Source organism: Mytilus edulis, chromosome 7 (genome assembly GCF_963676685.1).
Source record: "Mytilus edulis chromosome 7, xbMytEdul2.2, whole genome shotgun sequence".
NCBI classification, from domain to species: domain Eukaryota; kingdom Metazoa; phylum Mollusca; class Bivalvia; order Mytilida; family Mytilidae; genus Mytilus; species Mytilus edulis.
In genome coordinates this window covers 29,856,146-29,877,330 of record NC_092350.1, presented here as the reverse complement: position 1 = coordinate 29,877,330, position 21,185 = coordinate 29,856,146, and the positions used below count along the sequence as shown (strand labels likewise).

General features: G+C 31.6%; 1 protein-coding gene across 1 annotated transcript in view; it reads right to left on the bottom strand.

Annotated features, from left to right (window-relative positions):
- LOC139481215 (uncharacterized) overlaps positions 1-21,185 on the bottom strand; it is a 133,303-nt gene that overhangs the window by 15,102 nt on the left and 97,016 nt on the right. The window contains exons 54-70 of the mRNA XM_071264380.1: positions 19,894-20,042; positions 18,500-18,633; positions 17,928-18,200; positions 17,463-17,753; positions 15,812-15,960; positions 14,696-14,837; positions 13,865-13,968; positions 13,047-13,250; positions 9,685-9,859; positions 7,829-8,103; positions 7,390-7,545; positions 6,446-6,641; positions 5,589-5,737; positions 4,781-5,273; positions 4,064-4,275; positions 2,100-2,286; positions 1,365-1,535 (exon numbers count right to left, since the gene is read on the bottom strand). Of these exons, the coding sequence (XP_071120481.1) occupies positions 1,365-1,535; positions 2,100-2,286; positions 4,064-4,275; positions 4,781-5,273; positions 5,589-5,737; positions 6,446-6,641; positions 7,390-7,545; positions 7,829-8,103; positions 9,685-9,859; positions 13,047-13,250; positions 13,865-13,968; positions 14,696-14,837; positions 15,812-15,960; positions 17,463-17,753; positions 17,928-18,200; positions 18,500-18,633; positions 19,894-20,042 (3,460 nt within the window). The remainder of the gene's footprint in view (positions 1-1,364; positions 1,536-2,099; positions 2,287-4,063; positions 4,276-4,780; positions 5,274-5,588; positions 5,738-6,445; positions 6,642-7,389; positions 7,546-7,828; positions 8,104-9,684; positions 9,860-13,046; positions 13,251-13,864; positions 13,969-14,695; positions 14,838-15,811; positions 15,961-17,462; positions 17,754-17,927; positions 18,201-18,499; positions 18,634-19,893; positions 20,043-21,185) is intronic.

The window sequence follows — 21,185 nt, the reverse complement described above, 5'->3', positions numbered from 1 at the left end:
ATGTGGTACACACTGTTAAAAAACCCGCTACGCGCGCTATTCAGTGTGCACCACATTTTTTATGTTATTTCTTCATAGACAGAAAAAATATTACAGTCATTCCTTAAATAATTTCATATAAGTTACCTCCTCTTAGTACATTCTTAATTTTTAAACATTAAACAGTTAAGTATTTTAAACATACTGGTATTAATACCCTTTTGCATGTTTTCCTGAATATGACTCACTGCTGGAAGGAGATCTAGGAGTTAGCGCTCCCTTATGATATAATGTTATAGTGTGTTCATATTAAGCATATTAATAAATATAAAAAAATATTTTTGGTTGCTTGTTATAAAAGAGAGGCGAAACATATCAGGGGAACATTCAAACTCCTCAATATTTAGAAACCCCCCCGACAAAGCCATGTATAATATAGAAAAAGACATACAGACAAACAGTAATATACAAAACACAACATAGAAAACTGTTGAGTAAGCAACCCGAACCCCCCAAAAAACTTTGATGATCTAAGGTGCTCCAGAAAGGATAAGGAGATCCTGCTGCACATGTGGCACCCATCGTGTTGCTCATGTAAGTACAAAACTGGTAGTAGGTCAAATTTGTAAGATTGAATGACGAAATTGGAAATATATCCGCTACATATGAGAAACGGATATTCCATAAAAGTCAATCAACTCTTAATGGCGTCCGTAAAACTTCCAAGGAATGATTAAACTGCACCATTTGGAACTCTCATGTAATCATCAAGTAAATAGTTATCAAAGGTACCAGAATTATAATTTAGTACACCAGACACACGTTTCGTCTACATAAGACTCATCAGTGACGCTCATATCAAAATATTTATAAAGCCAAACTAGTACAAAGTTGAAGAGCATTGAGGATTCAAAATTCCAAAAAGTTGTGCCAAATACGGCTAAGGTAATATATGCCTGGGATAAGAAAATCCTTAGTTTTTCGAAAAATTTAAAGTTTTGTAAACAGGAAATTTATAAATTTATAAACTTATAAAAATGACCACATTATTGATATTCATGTCAACACCGAAGTGTTGACTACTGGGCTGGTAATACCCTCGGGAACGAAACGTCCACCAGCAGTGGCATCGACCCAGTGGTGTAAAATGCCTCGATAATTATATACATGACAATAATGCTTAAAATACACAAGTATTTGTTAAGCGATTAAGATGAATTCATGTCACAAGGTATATAATGATGAAAAGCTTAATTGAGTTAGACATTAAATTCGACTGACAGACATACGGACGGAGATATGGACAGACCTCGAACATGGTATAATGCTACAAAATTTGGCAGACACTGTCATTAACAAATGTATATTGATTATCTCACACTTACCATATTTAATAACAGATTTATCTTCACTAGCAGTAAATGTAATCCCTATAGATCTGGGATCAGTTGATTCTCTTGCATCTTTAGGATTTACTTCATTTGAAAATTCTTTTGTTCCAGGCAAAGTATTTTTCAAATTATCTACTTCTGGTGGAACTAACAGTACTATTACTCCTGAGATCCAAGATATAATGCACAACTTGAAAATTACATTTTTCTTATTGATAACTATTCATAAGTTTATTGATAAAAATAAGAATATATGTATTTATCTAACAATCTATAGATAGAAACTTAGATAATTTTAGTTATGTATAATCTGATGTGCTCAATTTAATAAAGGTATGATCTTAAGTCTTGAGTTATGATAAGCTTGTAATTCCGCTCAATATTTGAAGGAGAGAAGTTATGACTAATTTTATCAAAATGATAACAATGAAAAAAACAACTTTGCTTTTAAAAATGAAATAACAAATTCCTCTACATGCACTTATGCTTCATTTTTGGTTAATGTGCTTTATATCGTTATTATAAGCTAAGCAGTTTACTTTCAAATTTTGTATATTAACCATTTGTCATATGATTGCTTTTATCTTGCTGTGCTATATTGGTATTGTTTATTGTCGTAAGCCTTATGTATTACTACAGTGGTACAAGAAGAATGTGACCATATAATTAATGCATGTGATCTTTTACAAATAGTTTGTCATATACACCATATATTCTATACCCATGTACCTTTTGTTTCATTCCATTGTGTTAGTGCACCGCCTCCATTGATACATCTTACAGAAACATAATAAGTAGTATTGTGTTGTAATATACCATCAAAGGTCTTATTCTCTGCTATCATTTTTCTACCAACAGACTGAAATTCCTGTAATTCTTCTCCTCCAACTGTACTTCCAATGGCCCATAGAGTATCCTAAAACAGACATATATAAATTGTTAATCAACTACGAAGCGGTAGGTCTGACCGTCTGTGAAAATGTTGAAGACACAAAGGAGTGGAAGTATGACGTCATTTTATCCCCAATATATTATTTTATAAATTTGTAAAAATGTAAACTTTGAGCTATTTATGGAAAGAGGAATACTTATATTACTTTTTAATGGGCTGTGGTTTTAAAATACAATGCACATTCGTCATGCAAAATTACTGAAATATTGTTTCTACCTCAGGAATAGATTACTTTAGCTGTATTTTGCAAAACTTTTTCAGGAATTTATGGTCCTCAATGCTCCCCGACTTCGTACTTTACTTAGACGTTTAATTGTTTCGAGAGTCCCTGATGAGTCTTTTGTAGACGAAAAGCAAATACAAAAAAATATCTACCCAATCCATGCTACCTCAGATTAAGATTTTCTATTTTTTTTCAAATTATTATTAATAATATTATATGTTTATAGAAGGATTCAAAATATCAACTTTATGTACTTGTCTCGATTTTGCTGATGTACTATGAAGTTATTTACTATTGTTAATATACATGTAGTTATTTGCCAATAAACACATTACAAAAAAAAAAAAAAAAAGCAAATACAAAATTTCAATCCTTGTATCTATGATGAGTTGATTTAGGATATATACAAATATTTAGACTTTTTTTTATATGAAAGTGCCCGCACTTTCGTTAAGTCTTAATATTTAAATATATGCTGTATTTGATGATAATACATTATATGTATTATAGTTGTTTAGAGTGAACACAAATGCAGCCATTCAAAGTTATCTTATATGGCATATTTGGTCGATTTTTCATACCTAAGAAATTGAGAGTCTTTAATGATAACATTAGTTTAAATCTAGGTAAAATATCCAGCAAATTATCAAATTAAGAAATAATTCATGGGGGCTTGAATATATCGTGATTTTACCACGGGTTGGCCCTTTATGACAAATATTTTACCCCGAGCGATAGCGAGGGGTAAAATATCGGCATAAAGGGACAACCCGTGGTAAAATCTAGATATATTCAAGCCCCCATGAATTATTTCGATTCTAAAAGGACAAATACGGCAATTCTTTTGGAAAGAAGCGCTCTAGGTGGAGGCAAATATTTGCCGTTCCCATAAATTAACGCACTTTCAGGTTTGCGTAAAAGAACGGAGTAAACAGAATAAGTGACATGCTCAAACTATTTACAATAACGTATTTAGATAGATTTGGATGAATTTTAATGATAATTTACTTATATGTCTTCTATGTATAAAAAATATGGGCTTATACCACATTTTAGCATCGTTTGTTTACGTTTCCTTGTTGTGATGATTGTCGGTATTAGAAGCGTGTATTTTCCCGTAAAATGCTTAAATTATTACGTCATCATTCTATGACGTCAGGTACTTCATTCATAAAAAAAACATTTGACGTGGGAGTACGATCGGAACAGCCAATGCAATATATTCATATTTTACCACGGGTGTGTACTCAAAGCTTTTGAAGGGCGTCATGTTAGAATGTTAGAACAACATATCCCTTACCTTATCGTCTCAGTTGACTTCGTCATAGGTGGATATAGTGGATCATGTTTACTTATTTTGAAGGCATTGATATTTGGTAAAATTTAGTGAATAAAATAAGTAGGTTTAATACACACACTACCAGCTTGTAATACTTATTGTTTTCGATTTTAAAATAGATATAGAATATGAAAGACCATTTATATTGTATAATCAGCAGAAATTATAAATCCACTTACCGCAACTTGGCTTTCATCATCATAACATCTCCAAAATGCTTTTATTGTATCTCTTGATGCCTGATAGTTTACTGGAGTGAATTCTCCTTGGATGACATCTATATAGATCTGAGAATTCATTATATTGGGGTCAAAGACGGGTGGTGTGTCGTCAAGATAGAAAGCGCTGGATGAGCTAATGGCTTCTAGACCTGATCCCAGAACAGCTTTCACTAAAAACCATAAAAAAAAAAAGTACTTAAAATATCTGAAATGTGAACAAGGAAGTATGTTATATTTAATGCTTTGGATAATTATCAATTACATTTTGAGTTGACACATCTAGGCACAACCTCATTCATAATTTTCAGAAGTTAACAATGATTGTATATCTAAAAATGCTATTTTTGTTTCTTCAAGTACATAAAACAGGTTTTATAGAGATTGTCTATATCAAGTTTACTTAACACTAGTTACCTATTTCGAATTTAAAGGACTATGGGTAAATTCATTATTGGAACTCAAAACTAAATAAAGCATCACATCATTGGGTGAAATTAATGGATGCTCAAACATCCACTGATCTTAAGGTTTATGTAAAATTGCCTTTCATTTTTATACCGTTTACCAAGCAGATTCTAAATGTTATCTAATCATTCATAATAGGAAATGACTCTCTGCACGTTGAAGGCGGATGTTATTTGGAGTAAACATAGTTTGTATAGAATATGGCATTACCTGTTATAAAGTAAGCCAGTGTTATATTTTCTTGAAGACCTGATTCATTCAAAAATGTCTTTACTGGTGCTAGGTTTACATCTTGTAATGTAAACGTATAATCTGTTGTATCATTAATATAGCAGGCTGAATTACACATATAATTAGAACACATTCCTTGACATGGTAAACAAGGTGCAAGTACTTCAGAAAATGGTGACTCTTCAGTTGAAAGTCTTTCCCTCCCTATACCGGCTTCAAATTTTACAACTGGATTTGTACCACCTCTGAAAGGGTTACCATAGCGACAAAGGGATCCTTGCGGTGCTGGCATTATTAGATTTTTAAAGAAAGCTTTAGTTGAATATCTATTAAACATGTTAGCATGTTCTGGGACTGTGTTTTCACGATTCCAAACATGAAACACTAATTTTGCCTTGTTACTGAGATATGGAATGCCACACATCATTGTTAGTTCATCTCCATCAACAAACACGAATAAACACCATGAGATCTGTAAGTAATAAAAACAAATCAGGTATAAATTGTGCTGAAGAAACAATGCGTTCGAATCAGAAAAAAACCCCAATATATTCCATTATGTCGATTAAAGGACATTCCAAGCTCGAAAATGAACATGTTGAATTATGTGAATTGTTTCATAAGATCGTATCCTCATCAAAATATTGTTATAAATATATTATGGCTTTTAATAAATCAGATATCTAATTAAACTTATTTCAAAAGTAACTGGTCTTTCTTTAGTCATAAAAGGTAGAAAAATCATTTTGACAAATTGATCTGATTGATAAACAAAAAGTGTACTAACATCAACTGCATCATCTCTTTCTGGTCTTATTTCTATATGGTAGTCGTGGAAATTTTCAGAAGGGTCAAACTCTAAACTCATTTTTGCCTTCATTGGTTTAAATGTGTTATTGTAGGACTGGCACCAGGTAACAATCATAGCTTCTTCGCCTAAAATAATTGTGAAAAAGTTATAATGTTGGACTTTTCCTAAGAACAGAAAACACTTGGCCAACAGGAGTTTCCATGATTAGGCTGATTCAATCATTTGTACATTGTTTGCTGACAGTTACAATCCTGTTACCATTGATAACTGTTATCTGATAAGCGTCACTTGTTATGTTTGTTATTTTTTTTTATATTGGTCATCACTAAAAAAAAAAAATGTGATTAGTTGCAATAAAACATTATTGACCAACACGCAGGTGCAAACATCAAAAATGTTTGATTTTATATTGAATGTGTGTTTATCCTGCCTACGAATGATATAGATAGAGATGGCAATGTCTATGTTGGACGACACATATATGAGAGAACACGAAAATAACTTAGGTCAAATATCAAAATATCAACGTCACTGCATATTGTTAAGAATGTTTTGGTGGAATTTCGTTCTATTTACCCTTTGAATTTTGAAATAAAACTGACATTAGAAGAAATTTTTACCCGATATTTGAGTACGAGAATCTAAAATATCACCCCTATCTACAATTTACTGTAATCACCTTCCAGCTTAGAATTATAATATACCCTTTAAGCTTTTACATGGAAAGCAATGTATTTGTTACCTTCACAACGTCAAATACCCATCATGTACATAAATGAAACTCCCTGTAAAAATAATTGTTTCCAACAACGTTATGATGTGTAATTGTTTACCAGAAAAAATCTGTATACCACAAGCTGCCTGTGTGATAGGTATACTAGTGTCTATTGGAGTATCTACAATACTCCCATCAGGATTGTTGACTATTTCATACTGTTGTGTTGTTGTATTTAACACTGGTTGCTCTGTTGTTGTTGAAGTTGTTAAATCTGACAATGTTCTGTTTCCACAATTACAGTAACTACAATACTTCAAGCAAAAATTAATAAAATCAATGAAACAATTGTACTTTGCAATAAAAAGGGATTTTTGAAAACACATATTCAAGCAAGAAAATTTTATTATTTTTTTTAAATTCTATACGTTGGCAAAACAATGTTGGAAATGCACTTTTACAAGCCAATGTAAAAAACTTTATTACTTCGCAAATTAATTAATACATCAGCTCCTATTACAATAAGGCAAATCATGATTGCGTTAAAAACTTTTATACTAAGAACTTTTTATCAGTCAGTGTTTTCCCTGTTTTTTAAATGCATTCTCATCTATGATGTATTAAACTCAGAACATTTAAAATCACCATTAACAGCTATAGTTTTAAATCCTCTCTGACAAAGACAAAGACAATGACTATAACTTTACATGATGAAGTTGGAAGTACTTAAGTACTAGATACTGTAGAAGGGAACGATTATAACCAGTTTGCAAGTCAAATTTGATGCTTTAAATGTAAAAGTGTCCATCAAAATGAAGGTCCTTCAAGTAAAAACATTTGCCTAAGGTAATGATAAAACAAATTTCTTGTGACAGCGGAATAATATTGAAAAAAGAATAAACACACTATTCCAATTAAAGAATAGAAACACACCATTGTAATTATTTCTTCGCCCATTTTTTATATACTTATGTATAACATATAAAAATGAAGAATGTGGCAAGGTCAGTCAAACTTGTTTATGAATGCTCAAACTTCCACTGTGTATGATTATATACCTACCATTGGAACTGGTTCCATCAAACAGCATTCACAAACATGGGCGACCCAATCATAATCTTCCTCATAAGTGAATGTAGCTATTTTATCTTCTGGTCCATCCCAGAACATGACACCAGTGACAGCTAGACCATCCCCTCCCGCTGCCTTTATAGATATCTGAAGTAACAGAGAATGTCTTAAAACATCTGAACAAAATATAACTTAAGGCTCCCAAGAGCATGTGTCACTCAACAGTATCTACCGTTGTTATCGAAATCATGTAAATTACCAATTTAGAGGCAGCAACTAGGGCTGATAGATCAAAACCTGATGACTTAGTTTTACTTTTAATGGTTTATGCAAACATTACAATCCGTCAAACTTAACAATTTAAGCAAATACAAGTTCTAAAAGTTTTTAAATATATATTTCTATTCTTTTATCATTTGAAGCCACTTACATCATAAACTCCACCATTTTCTATGTCGGCTGGTCTAACATAAGCACCGGTAAACATTTTATTCATATTATTGTGTCTAGCAAGCTTTACAGATATAGCATTGTCATAGATCAGTGTATCAATGTTCTCTTTACGATGATGTAACTTCCATATTGTACCGCTTGGATCTCTGAATCCTATTTGCTCAAGTCTTCTCCAATCACCATCGTTTATCATAGATATATGTCTGGATGGGCATCCTGGACCATAAGGTTTAGGCAAGTGTAATAGAGTACCTGCATTCAACAGAAATAATTGTTTTCTAGAAAGCATTTACTTCTATACGTTGGCCGTTAGTCATTCACTTGCTAAATATGTTTTAGAGATATAAATTTTAATAAATTAAATCTTTTGTACATCACTCGGTCGATACCGCTGCTGGTGGACTATCCGTCCGCGAGAATATCATCAGCTCAGCAGTCAGTACGTCGGTACTGACATGATTTATAACAATCCGTTCTAACTACCCCAGGCACACTTGGCCTTAGATAAATTTGAATATTTTTGGTCATATAGCTCTTCAACTGTTTCGTTTTTTGATAAATCCTTGGTTTTCAAAAAATTGGCTTTGAGCGTTCCTGATGAAGGTAACTCCAAAAAAGCGCTTCAGTCGCATGTAATTTATATTACGTGTATCTTTCATTTGTTTTATAAATTAGGACTTATGTATTCACCATTCACTATAAAAACTCTATATGCTGAAGGAATGTAGCATTTTTATAAAAAAAACTGAATGAGACAAAATGAATACGATAATAAGAAATGATATCAAAATTAAAATCAATTGTTCAGAGAACAATTGAGTCTTTCTACATCAAAGAAAATTTGATACGAAGATAGTTTCTTCATACCTATGCGATAAATACTGGTTTAATTATACTTTTGAGTGAAATAAGAGAGATAATATGCTACTTCCAGTGACATGAATGTCACTTCCGGTCTCATATGATAGCCTCTTTCACACTGATTCCAAAAATATATAGTTTCTATATACTTTTGTTTGTAGAATAGGAGATAATTGGCCACTTCCGGTTTGTTGGAAGTCATTTTTAGTCTTCAGTAATCAGTTTATGTTTCTATATGACAAAATATATGGATTCCCGCAAAACGTCACTTTTTGCGGGACGTAATGCGAGTACTTTTATATGAAAAAATTGCAAAAAAGACTACTTCCGGTTTTCTCAAGGTCACTTCCGGTAGTAATTTTTTCAAGGTCATATGTCACCTAACCTTTGTACAAGGTCAAATAGCTTTATAATGAACTTAGTTGAAGTAATAATGAAATAATCTCATATCTAGACAATTCAGGGGCACTAACTCCTGTAAGATGCCAATTAATTGTATCAGACTAAATAAAGTATATCTTTATTACAATAAAGCAGACATTTTGCACTTGTTCTTTTATATGTATCTTTCAAAGCGTCGGAGAAAATGCAAAAACAAACAAAAGTCACAATTGAGAACTTGACCTTGACCTTTGATCTTGACCTCATTTTCTAAGATAGGACCTAGGGCCTCAAATAAAAATATCCAAGGCTTATACGGTTAACAGTTGATGAGTTGAAAACACATACCGACAAATTTATTTTGTAAGGGTAGATAACTCCTATAAAATTTCATCGAATCGCTTCGATCCAAATTAACCAAAAATTCCTGAGGTTGTAACGCACAATTTGTGAAAGAAATTTAGTTGATATTATTTTTTGTTAAGAAGGAGATGCACTCACTTGATAAACAGTGAATAGGGAGATAACTCTAACAAAGAAATTGGTTCGGCTTAGCAGGGTGAATTTATACATTATTAGAATTTGAAATACCTGTGACAGCTTGTCCTGAACTGAACCATACTTGTTCTTTTAGGAAATCCTTTCCAGCAACTACTTTTCCTGGTGTTGGTGTTGACAAGTCATACAATACTGGCGGAGAATATTCTATTGTGTATAATCCTGCTTTATTTGTCACTTTAAACTGTACAATATATAGTGTGTCTTCCTGATAATGAAAATAAAATTATAATTCTAACTTTGAAATCCAACACTTTACACTCAATTATTTGTATGAATATTGGTTCCATAAAACAAAACATAATTTGCCATTAAACTGATATCAAGGATATAATGATGTAAAGGGCATCCGATACAGTTTCAAGGGAGTTAACTCTTGGTACGTTAAGCGTTTGAATTTCCGCAAAACGTAACTTTTTGCGGGACGTAATGCGTATAATTTTCCGAAATAAGAAACGTTATGTGGAATTTCGATGCTCCAATTTCTGTTTCTCCCGCATGCTAACTTCTACGCCATTAATATTGCTGCATTTGATTCTAACAGGATAACAGTCTAATAACATCATAAGAAATAAAACAAATTACTGTTTCTTTGAGATCTTCAACAAAATAATGTAAGGTGAGAAATCTCATGACGACTGACCCTTTTGGTTTTACTAATATCATGCATGTCAATTATCATTTTTATTATCATTTATCATCCATGAAATTTTATTGCAGCACAGGAAACCAATGATATTTTAAAAGTAATACCGAAAATGTAGGCACACGCCGCTAATATAAAAGAACAAAGTTCTTATTTCCTCAACGTTGCATGTATTTTATCTAACAAAAGACAATAACCAACAATATGTGTATACACCCGTAATTTTTTTACGGGACGTATTATGGTACACAAATGTCCGTCGTAAACATGGAACAGCATACTATCCAACTTTCATTAAAATGAACATGGTTGTTTTTTCAGTCATGATGATGAAACGATCTGTTTAATTTTTGGTGAACTTTTTGAGTTACAGGACTTATAAAACATGTTGTGATATACAAACTTACTATTAAGCAAGAATAATGAATGAGTCAAGATATATTTAGCATGACTTCCTGTACAACCCCCGTGTTATTTTAAAAACATGTATAATGTTTTTTTCATAACACGACTGGCGTATCATGCGCTCATAGCGCAGATGTTTATTTTGTTCTTTATAATTTTTGTAAATATATTAGAGAAATGACGGAATGACAGCAAATACAATGCAATTTCCAATATAATGTTTCCAAATGGCATAACTCTTTCAAAGAATATTTAATATGCACTGATTTTCAAACGTATCCATACGATATCAGTTTTATAAAAAGTTGGCAAGAATTGTTCACTTGAAAAATGTAATTAACCAGAAGGACTGGAAGGACAGATAGGGGAATGGACGTGCGATATTTTATGTACGCGCTATGGTGAAAAAAATATATAGTTATTTACCAATAAAATAGAGCTATGAGAGAAGGATTTTAATCGCAACTAATCCAATCGTTTTTGCCAAATAAAAAAAAAATTCATTGTTTGGACAAGAGCAATCTTTAGAAAATTGAAGATTCTCCTTTATAAGAGTTTGCTTTTTTTTTGGACCACATAAAACAGAAGATGTAGTATAATTACAAATGAGACAACTTTCAACAAGAGACAAACATGACACAGAAATTAACAACTATAGGGCATCGAACGGTCTTCAACAATGAGCAAAGCCCATACTGCATAGTCAGCTATAAAAGGTCACGAAATGACAATGTGAAACAATTCAAAAGAAAAATTAACGGCCTAATGTATGTGCTGCAATGTTAATAATAATGTACAAAAAAAAAGAAGTTCCGTTTGCAGGATAATAATGAGTTCACACGTAATTCGAATTCGATTCGCATTAACTAATTCGAATTAGTTTAATTCGCATTCAAAATGTTTGACGTCCTAACATAAATTCTAATTCGAATTGCAATGCGCGTTAAATTTGATTCACTGTCCAAACGACGTGAACTTTTAATTCGTATCAACAAAAACGGATTTCTCAGTGATTAGAACGTGAATAAAAGGATTTTAAGGAATATTTGTAATGAAACAGCAGCCCACAAAACAAAACAAATATAGAGGTCAACATACGGTATGAAATAATATACGAGTGTGTACAGTAAATGTACCTGTATGTCAAGTTCTAAATTGCCGAGTCTTTAATTCTAAAAGCCATAAAAATTATCAACAGTCCGTTACAACTTTTCTTGAGATGTTTCTGACTAAGACCACAAACAGAGAGAGGTATCTGTTATTCACATGATTTTATTTCCGGAAACAATATAACCAATTTATACATAGTACTTTACAAGCAATATTTATACATCTGAAAAATGTCGCCGGTAATTTGCAGAGATAACGTCGAAATTGTCTGCCAGCGACGTCGTGCACTTTAGCGCTAACGTTGAGGTTACAAAGGGGGACGCAATTTTTAGGATAAATCGCGTTAATCATGGAATCAAGCACGGTGACCTATATTTTTTATTTGAGATTTGGAGAAAGCATGACAAAATTCAGTTTATGCAGAAAACTGATAAAAATGACATTTTCACAAACAGTTTATTTCAAATTTTTTCGGTTTAAAAAAATACTACTTTGAGCATCTGGTCCGCAATGTCAAGCCAGGCTTGAATAATTGTGTAGTTATTCGTGTAGTGATTTATTTTTTCCTATTTGTCACTTATCACAGCTTCAGATTAAACCCGATCTTAATAATTTACGACGAAAAATATCTGCTCCAAAAAATTTATAACATTGCCTTATTGTTTTACAAAATTGCACAAATCAGCCTCAATTTTCTCGAAAACAAGCACGGTGACCTATGTTTAATTTTGTGTTTTATTTTATAACTTGCCAAGGCCTACAACATATTACAAAATTATAAAAATGACATTTTATCGAGAAACTGTATCGGATGCCCTTAAGGAATATATTTGTGTTCAAGTTTGTTACCAGTTCTGTCTGAAGATAAAAAATAATATGCTTGAAACTTCAAAGATCAACAGAAATATGCAGTTTAAAAAAACGTCTGTGCTAAACGCATTACAAAAAACGCTATTTCATTCTATTTAGGATGCCAAACTAAAGCTACGGCCTCTGTACAACATGATATCTTTTTTAATATTTAAAAATGTCAAAATATAATATGCTGTTCAAAAGAAATAAATGAGAAATACTGGTCATTTAAAGCTACAGGTGGGTGATATCGTTTAATTTGGTCAGTTTATGTCGATTTTCCTTTTTTGAATTCGGTTATTTTTGTATTCTTTTTTCTAGTTTAAAGCACTTATAGATGATTAACAAATAAGGGATAACACTATAAGTATATCATAAAAACCTCAAGTTGTAGATCCACAAAGCTGTATCCTGTGTAATTATTTGTCAACTCTATCCAGTCATGTAATAATGATTGTATAATTTGATCAGAACAAGAGGAAGAATTCCACAAAGAAACTTCAAAGGTTTCTATACCAGACTCTGGATCATTATAATCCTCCCATAGTACTTGTACGGTGCTGTTATCAACAGTGTAGGTCACAGGCTGTTTGATTATAAAAAAACCCGTTAAAATACATAACCGTGCTTAGTTTCATGCAACTTATGTGTTAGTTTTCAAGTTTTGTTTCAACATACTTTCTAACTTAAATAGTTGAATTTAATCTAGGAACCTTCAAATTCAAATAATGAGCTTTTACAGCAAAGCAATACACAATCTATCATAGGTTTCAATGGAAAACTTAAATTTCAAACAAGCGCTCATATTGGTTAGCGTAATTTGAAACCAATTTAAAAGTATGAAACAATGTTTATACAGTCTTATCAATTATAACGTACAACGTTTGATTAGCAACAAGGTGTAAATTTCCTATTTATCAATTAAAAGTGGGTCATCAGTGCAAAATTGTATTTGGTTTCATTGATATGAGAACCAGTTATCAAATGCTTATAAACCGATCAATCAAAAAATCAGATCTAATCCCCGAATGACAATTATCCTAGTAATGTCACTTGTTAAACAAACATATCATGATTCTCTTCATTCTCCTGTCTGGTATTTTTTTTTACAACATTAACTTGACTAAAAAAGCAGAACAAATGTTTAGTGTTCCTCCATGTCCATAGATGAAATAAATTGTTCAGGCAAATATGACTTACCATATCATATAATGATCCTGTAGTAAGCTTGCCTTTGATTGGGGGTGTCAGATCAACAACAAAACGATGGGAAATCATTGCACATTCACCTGACTCATCTACACCTAATATAAAAAACAAAATATTGCTCGACAGAAATCGAGTCACAATCGAAAATAACATCATGCTTTCTTTAGTAGTGATGTTGTAAAAGCTTCAGATTGATAAAAGACTTATTTCCTTTACTTAATCTATTAAATGACTATTGAATAATAATCTAGCTTCGGGGAACATGTCTTATATCAGTTGTTTTGTTGAGTTATCAACATAATTATGTAAAATAATACATCTAGTATAACAGCCCTTATAGTAAGATCACATTTAGCATAGACTGAACATATGTTAATTGACTACTAGCAAATTTCCCGAATAGAACACCAATGAGTTTCACAGATAACTGACATAAGACTAAACATGACTAAATAATTCAAGGTTTAGTCTATTTAAAGCTTTTCAGATCAAAATGACGTTCTCAGATAAAAATTGGCGTATAAGTGGATTATGGAAGCTATCCTGGTCTTGTTGTACAGGGTAAGCACTTCAGACATTACAGTTACTGTCAGCAATAAAACAAACGTTACATATCTTTGACAAAGTCTACAGCCATTAAAAATGATATGTTTATGCAAATTTTTCATAATTTCTCAAAGTTTATTAAATGTAGCAATACACAGAAACATGATTTGAATAAATCAAAAGACTTTCTTACAGTCCTACATGTATTTGATTTATATAAAGCTGATTTTTAACTGAAACTCTCAATACATTTAAAACAATGACCTCGATACATACCTATCACCCAGGCAAAATAACTTTCTCCATGTTCCAACTCTAGATTCACAAAACTGTAATAGGTGTTTTTATTAACATTTGTGATCGAGAATATATTGTACAGTGTCTCCCTGTCTTGATCAGAGGCCTTGCCACCTTCAATCTAACAAATAATGAGAATAACATAGAACTAAGAAAGCTTGATTTTACCATATTTTAAGAGTTTACTCACTAACATCATTTGATCTTTAGCACCCTTTGGGCCATTTTAAAATGCTATGAAGATTGAAACTTAAATCAAGGTCCAATGAAGCCTTGCAGATAAAGATCTTCCATAAAAAGACAGAACAGGGTTCTTATTCTTATAGAACCAAAATGTTTTTAGGGGTTTCCCCACCACATACTATTTTTAAGAATGGTTAGACAATGAAGATTAGAACAATTAAAAAAAGCTTAAAACAAATATGTTCTCATGGTCAGTAATTTAAACCAATAGTCATATAAAAGAAATATTTGCCCCTTATAGATATTTACAGTAATTCTTAACCAAATTGGAAAAGCGATTTTGAATTTATAAAGCATGCTATCGAACATTATAAATCAAAGCGTCGTCCGGAAATTTAGCACAAAGAAATTTAATTCAGTATTAAATTCTTAAATAGAAACAACATTTCATTTTTATCAATAATAAAAAGACAATAAGTAACTTTTTTTTTCTTTAGGAATTTGCCTTTGGCAAATTATGTCTGTATTCATTTCTTTTTATTTTAAATATTCTGACATTACAACAATCTTTAGTATTAACCTTCTGTCATTTTCTGGCTAAAATAGACAGATGCTCACATATATATCACGAATTTAGGAAAGCTGTTTATACTTCAAAATTTTGTTACCCCATAAAAAAAGTAACAAACAATGAATTTGAAATGTTAATTAAAAAATTTCGTTATGAAAGCAAAATTCTGGATTGTGATGATATAGTTTTGCAAATGAACATATTACAGTTTGCAATATAATATACATATCTACCACTAACATAGCGTTCTGAGGATACACAATTATAAAAATAGGATATTGCTACATACCAAATTTCGTTGATTAATCATAATGAGAATACAACAAATAGCTAAAACATACATAGAGTTGACAATCTGTCCCATCAGCATCAGAATGGTTAGATAATGCAACATAATACATTAATATATCTAGTTTAGACTGGAACCCTTCAAACTGTATTCCAACTTGTGTGCTGTTGTTTACAAAGTCTGCCATTATAATTTTTCCAGCTGAAAAAGAAACCCAACCGTAAAATGATATCATATTACCTTTTTTCTCATTAACCCCATTGGTGAAGAATTTTTAAAGCAAGTGTCAAATGTGCAAAATCTGCTCATTACATTTTAAAGTCTTATAATTTTGGGTCCTCAATGCACTTTAACTTTGTACATGTTAGTTGGTTTTAAAACTATTTTGATCTCAGCATCAATGATAAGTCCAGTGTAGCATGTGTAGATGAAACGCACATCTGGCATTTTAAAATATAAGCCTGGTACCTTTGATAACTAATTAAACATAAAATCAAAATAACTCATAAAAGCCTGAACTGCTCACCTATAAAACTTGCCATTTAAATATGTTTCTAGCCTTAATTGAATTCAGTTTTGTGTGCTCATTTGTACTTGCTATCTAGTTATTCTATTTGTTGTTTGATTTTATTTGCTTGACTATTCCAGAACATTTCCTTCAAGTGAACAATTGTAATAATTGATCACTTGTGCTGCTTACAATCTCTCTCAGTTTCTATATCAAGCTTCCAACGCGAATGACAAAAAGCAAAATGAACCTGAACAGAACATCATGCCAGGACAGTTAATTTTAAGTAATTTGATTACTTGACTAGAAGATATCGCCTTGATTGTCATTAGACTGTTTAAAGTGTCTATATTGTCTATATTGTCTTTTTTTAATGAGAAAAAAATCATTGAAAAGCCGAATTGTTGATATCATAGCTTAAAAATTATTATCAAATTGACCCTTTCTTTGTATGTTGGCGTTTATTTTGTTGCACGTCAGCATTTCTGTTGTTCCATTGTTTTTCTCTGTTGGTTGATTTGCTTTCCTCTGTTTTAGTTTGTACATTGTAACCAGGATTTGTTTTCTCTCGATCGATTTATTATTTTGAACAACAGTATAATACTGTTGTCGCCTTTATTTGTACAAAAGTGACGAAAAAGCCACCATACGGTGTATATCTAATGAGCTTTAGAGGGGTGAAAAAGCTAAGACTATTAAGATCCAGCTTTTTGTTTTCCCCACCAATCAGGTTAAATTGGGTTACAATGAATGGACCTTAAATAAAACGTTTCAATCATTATTTCGCTTTTAATCAATTATGTTGGAAACTATAACATTCAGATAAAAACTTCAGACCACTAGAAAGGAATCCTCTACTACAAATTCATATTGCTATGAAGTATCTGTTTTTTTTACATTGTAGCTAGAATCAATTAAGAAGACTTTGTAGATGATAATAAAAATAACTTTAAGGAAAGATGGCCATCGTGTATTCTTCATTGTTAAGAGTAAGGAGCAGTTATATATGATTATATTTCAGAAGACACAAACAAATATCTTGGAAAACTCTAAATGAAAGTGGAAAACAAATTCAGAAAATATTGTGATAAGAAAAACTAACTTTTGTTCTCATTTAATAGACAAATATAAGTTTTTCTTATTCGTCTGTCAAAGGTCTTATTTCAGTATTTCTCTATTGTGAGTTGACAATTACCTGTAATACTACCATCAAATCCAACACGAAATCCATTAGATGTCACAGTGGCAATGGAGTAAGATGCACTGTAGGCTTTAAGAGTGAAATAGTACAATCCTGAACCAGGCACCAGATCAAGGTTGTAAAAAGTTATAGATTTATTCTTGTAAACATTAGTATATGGCACAATGTTATCTCGTGTTTTAGGAAATCGTCTGTCAGTTCCCACAGCTACTTCAAAATAGGTAACTTGTTGGTTGTCATTTTGTTCCTCAAGTATTCCTTTGTTAACATGTATTCCAGGATTTCCTTGAAATAAACAATTATTGTTAAATAGGTCATGGAAATATATTGCTTTGATATTCTTTACGTTTATATATACTCAAAATGATTTGTTGTAGAATATTGTAAAGAATGTGTATGCAATTTAAACAATTATGGAAATGTTGAAAACAAAGCATATCATAATCACGATAAATATACCTGAAATAACATCAAACTGTACTTTAGCAGATGGTGGCAAACCAAAACTATCCCAGTTGGCAGATACACTTGTCCTTGATGGCATGAAATTGAGGTCATATCCAGTTATATCGCCATCAAACACTTTCCCGGGTATAAGTGGGTCTTGTTGAATTGTCACACCATTAGATCTTATAATATATGTGTAATTCAGAGCATTTGTTACTTTAAGTAATGAATAGTACAAGGCGCCACTTTCCATGTGTACTTCATCATTCATTCCAGAGGTTCTCACTTAAAAAGACATCATATGTTAGAAAAGTTAACATGTTATCGCTTATTTACAAATTATAATGCATGCATATATACATTTTGAATGAAATGGTAATCTACAAGAAACATAATACATATTATTTCATTCATTGTCCATTGTAATATTATTTCACAGAAAGTAAGATGCACATTAAATAGCAACTCTAATTAGAATTTGCTTAATCAACCTTAACTCACAAATATTGTGAAAGTTCTAAAGACTATATCTTTTCTTCTAAAATGACAAAGTTCAAATCTAAATCCGTACGAATGCGACCAACCTCCCATATCCAGCCATTGTTGTATGATCTGGCCATCAAGTCTTTGTACCTGCCATTCATATTTCTTGATGGAACATGGATCACCAGAAACATCCCATGATGCTCTGTAGGTGTCAAAACTTTCCTGGAAATTTCTGATAAAAAAAAAAAATAGTAATGGACATAGTAAAAAGCTTTGGAATCATATCATAGGAAACATGTGTACTGAGTTTCAAGTTGATGCAACTTCAACTTCATCAAAAACTACCTTGACCAAAAACTTTAACAAAAACTTTAACCTGAACTTCGCACTATCATTTTCTATGTTCAGTGGACCATGCAATTGGGTCAAAACTATAATTTGGCATTAAAATTAGAAATATCATATCATGGGGAACATTTGTACTAAGTTTCAAGCTAGTTGATTGGACTTCAACTTCATCAAAAACTACCTTGACCAAAAACTTTAACCTGCAGCGGGACGAACGAACAGACAAACGCACGAACAGACGGACGAACGTACCCACAGACCAGAAAAATTATTGACCCTCTACTATTGTACGTGGGGCATAACTAGTTGATCATGCCATAGACTGATAAAAGATGTTTACTAGACAGCTGTGATGATTATTTACAACTTCTAAACATTTAACTTAAATTAAAAAATCTTTGTCTGCAATCAAATTATGAGGAGAGAAACACGATTTTGGTTACATAAAGACAATTAGGCATGATTACCTCCAACGTATTTACCAAGGAAAATAAATCTTTCTAAAATTACATCTTCGGAATACTATCATAATATTACAATCAGTATTCAAATTACATTATCTATAAAACACACACATACAAGCCAACAATACTTCGTGATTTTGTTCCATTTTTCTTAACAGAATTGTTGTCAATCTAGTTAACAATTCAATCGTGGAACATGCAGAGTTTTGTGATGCTTAAGTATATAATACAAACGAGATAGTTCCTCTGATTTAGTTTTAATCTAATGATCATTGAAGCCATGAAGGACATATGATTTGCCAAAATCTTCTCCTTGTCAAATGATGTAGTAGACGAGTAACTACTAGTTGTCCTTTGACAAATTATGATGATTATTGTCATTAAGCTTAATATTTTCTTCAGTTACCTTTTCTTACATCAGACTTAGACTTCTTTCAAACTGAATATTGCATTGTGTTTGTCTATTCAACATTGGCTAGAAGTGGAAGAGAGGGTTGAGACCTCACAAAATATGTTTAACTCAGTAACATTTGGTTAATTTATATCTTTCTGAGTTCATTTCACTGAATAGGAATATTTTATTGTCAGGCCAGCTGAATCCTGACTCTTGTTGCGACTCTTGTTTTTAGTTGTCTTGACAAATTTGTTTCGGGACAATAAAACCAGCTTACAATACATACACATCTCCTATTGAGTTCCTAAGTACGTCATTTATTCCAATATGAGACACAGGTCGTAATCCTTGACTTAAATAAGATAGATGTAAGCCATTTGATGTGGCAACACTAGCTAAACCTGCTCCATTTTCACCTTTTACTGATACAAATACCTAAAAAAGAAGTTCATATCTTTTAAGATTGTAAAATAATTCAGTTGTACTAAAATATCACAAGAAAAAGATAAGTTAAAATCAAGTGGGTACCCAACACATTGATATAGGTTTCATGTTGTAAATACATTGGTTTCGCAAGCCATGCCTCTTTTCGGGAGTAATATAGCATTCATATATATCTTAATTTGTTCACCTAATGTTTCCCAGCTATGATCTGTGTGTTTCATTTCATAAAGATATAACTTGGGAATGTTAAACAGCCCTATATTTAGACTTTTGGATAAACTAGTAGTGGATATCAACTTTCCGTTCTGGGATATAATTTTTCATAAAACTTTACAGTTAAGGTGACATAGTTTAAACCGCAAAGGGAGTTCTTATTGGAAATTTGCATTGACCAATGTTTAAGAATACAACCTTTAATTTCATTTCATAGAGATATAACTTGGGAATGTAACCTGTAAAGAAAAAAATAGAAGCGCATAAAATTTAATTCTTAGAAGGTCCAACAGTGGAAGTAGGGGTAGTATAGAATATAAGTATCAGTTTAAACTAGGTTAAGACCATATAATTGTTGAAAATATGCCGCACAGCCCTATATTTAGACTTTTGAATAAACTAGTAGTGAATATTAACTTTCCGTTTTGGGATATAATTTTTCACGAAACTTAACAGTTAAAGTGGCATAATTTAAACTGCAAAGGGAGTTCCTATTTAAAAATTGCATTGTCCAAATTTTTAGAATACAACCTTTAAATAGATTTGGCTCTTGAAATTTTTTATAACATTTTGATAAAATATTAACTTTGACTTGCTGACAAAATATAATTATTTCGAGAAATTTGAACAACACAATTTACAGGAATAATTTTGAATATTGAAAGGTTTAAATTTTTCTCTATGAATAACTTAATTGAAATATAAATTTGGCTTGGTTTGCTTACAATGACAGAATAAAAAGACAAGTATTGTCATTAGATAAGTATGCTTCAATAGGACCTCTATTATACAGGTGATTTTGACCAAATTTTCAAGCTGTACTGACAAATGATTACGATTCATATGAACTGTGTCTGTTCAAAAAAGTCCTTCAGCATGAGTTTTTTCATATCGTACATGTTGCAATAAACTGTACGTTTT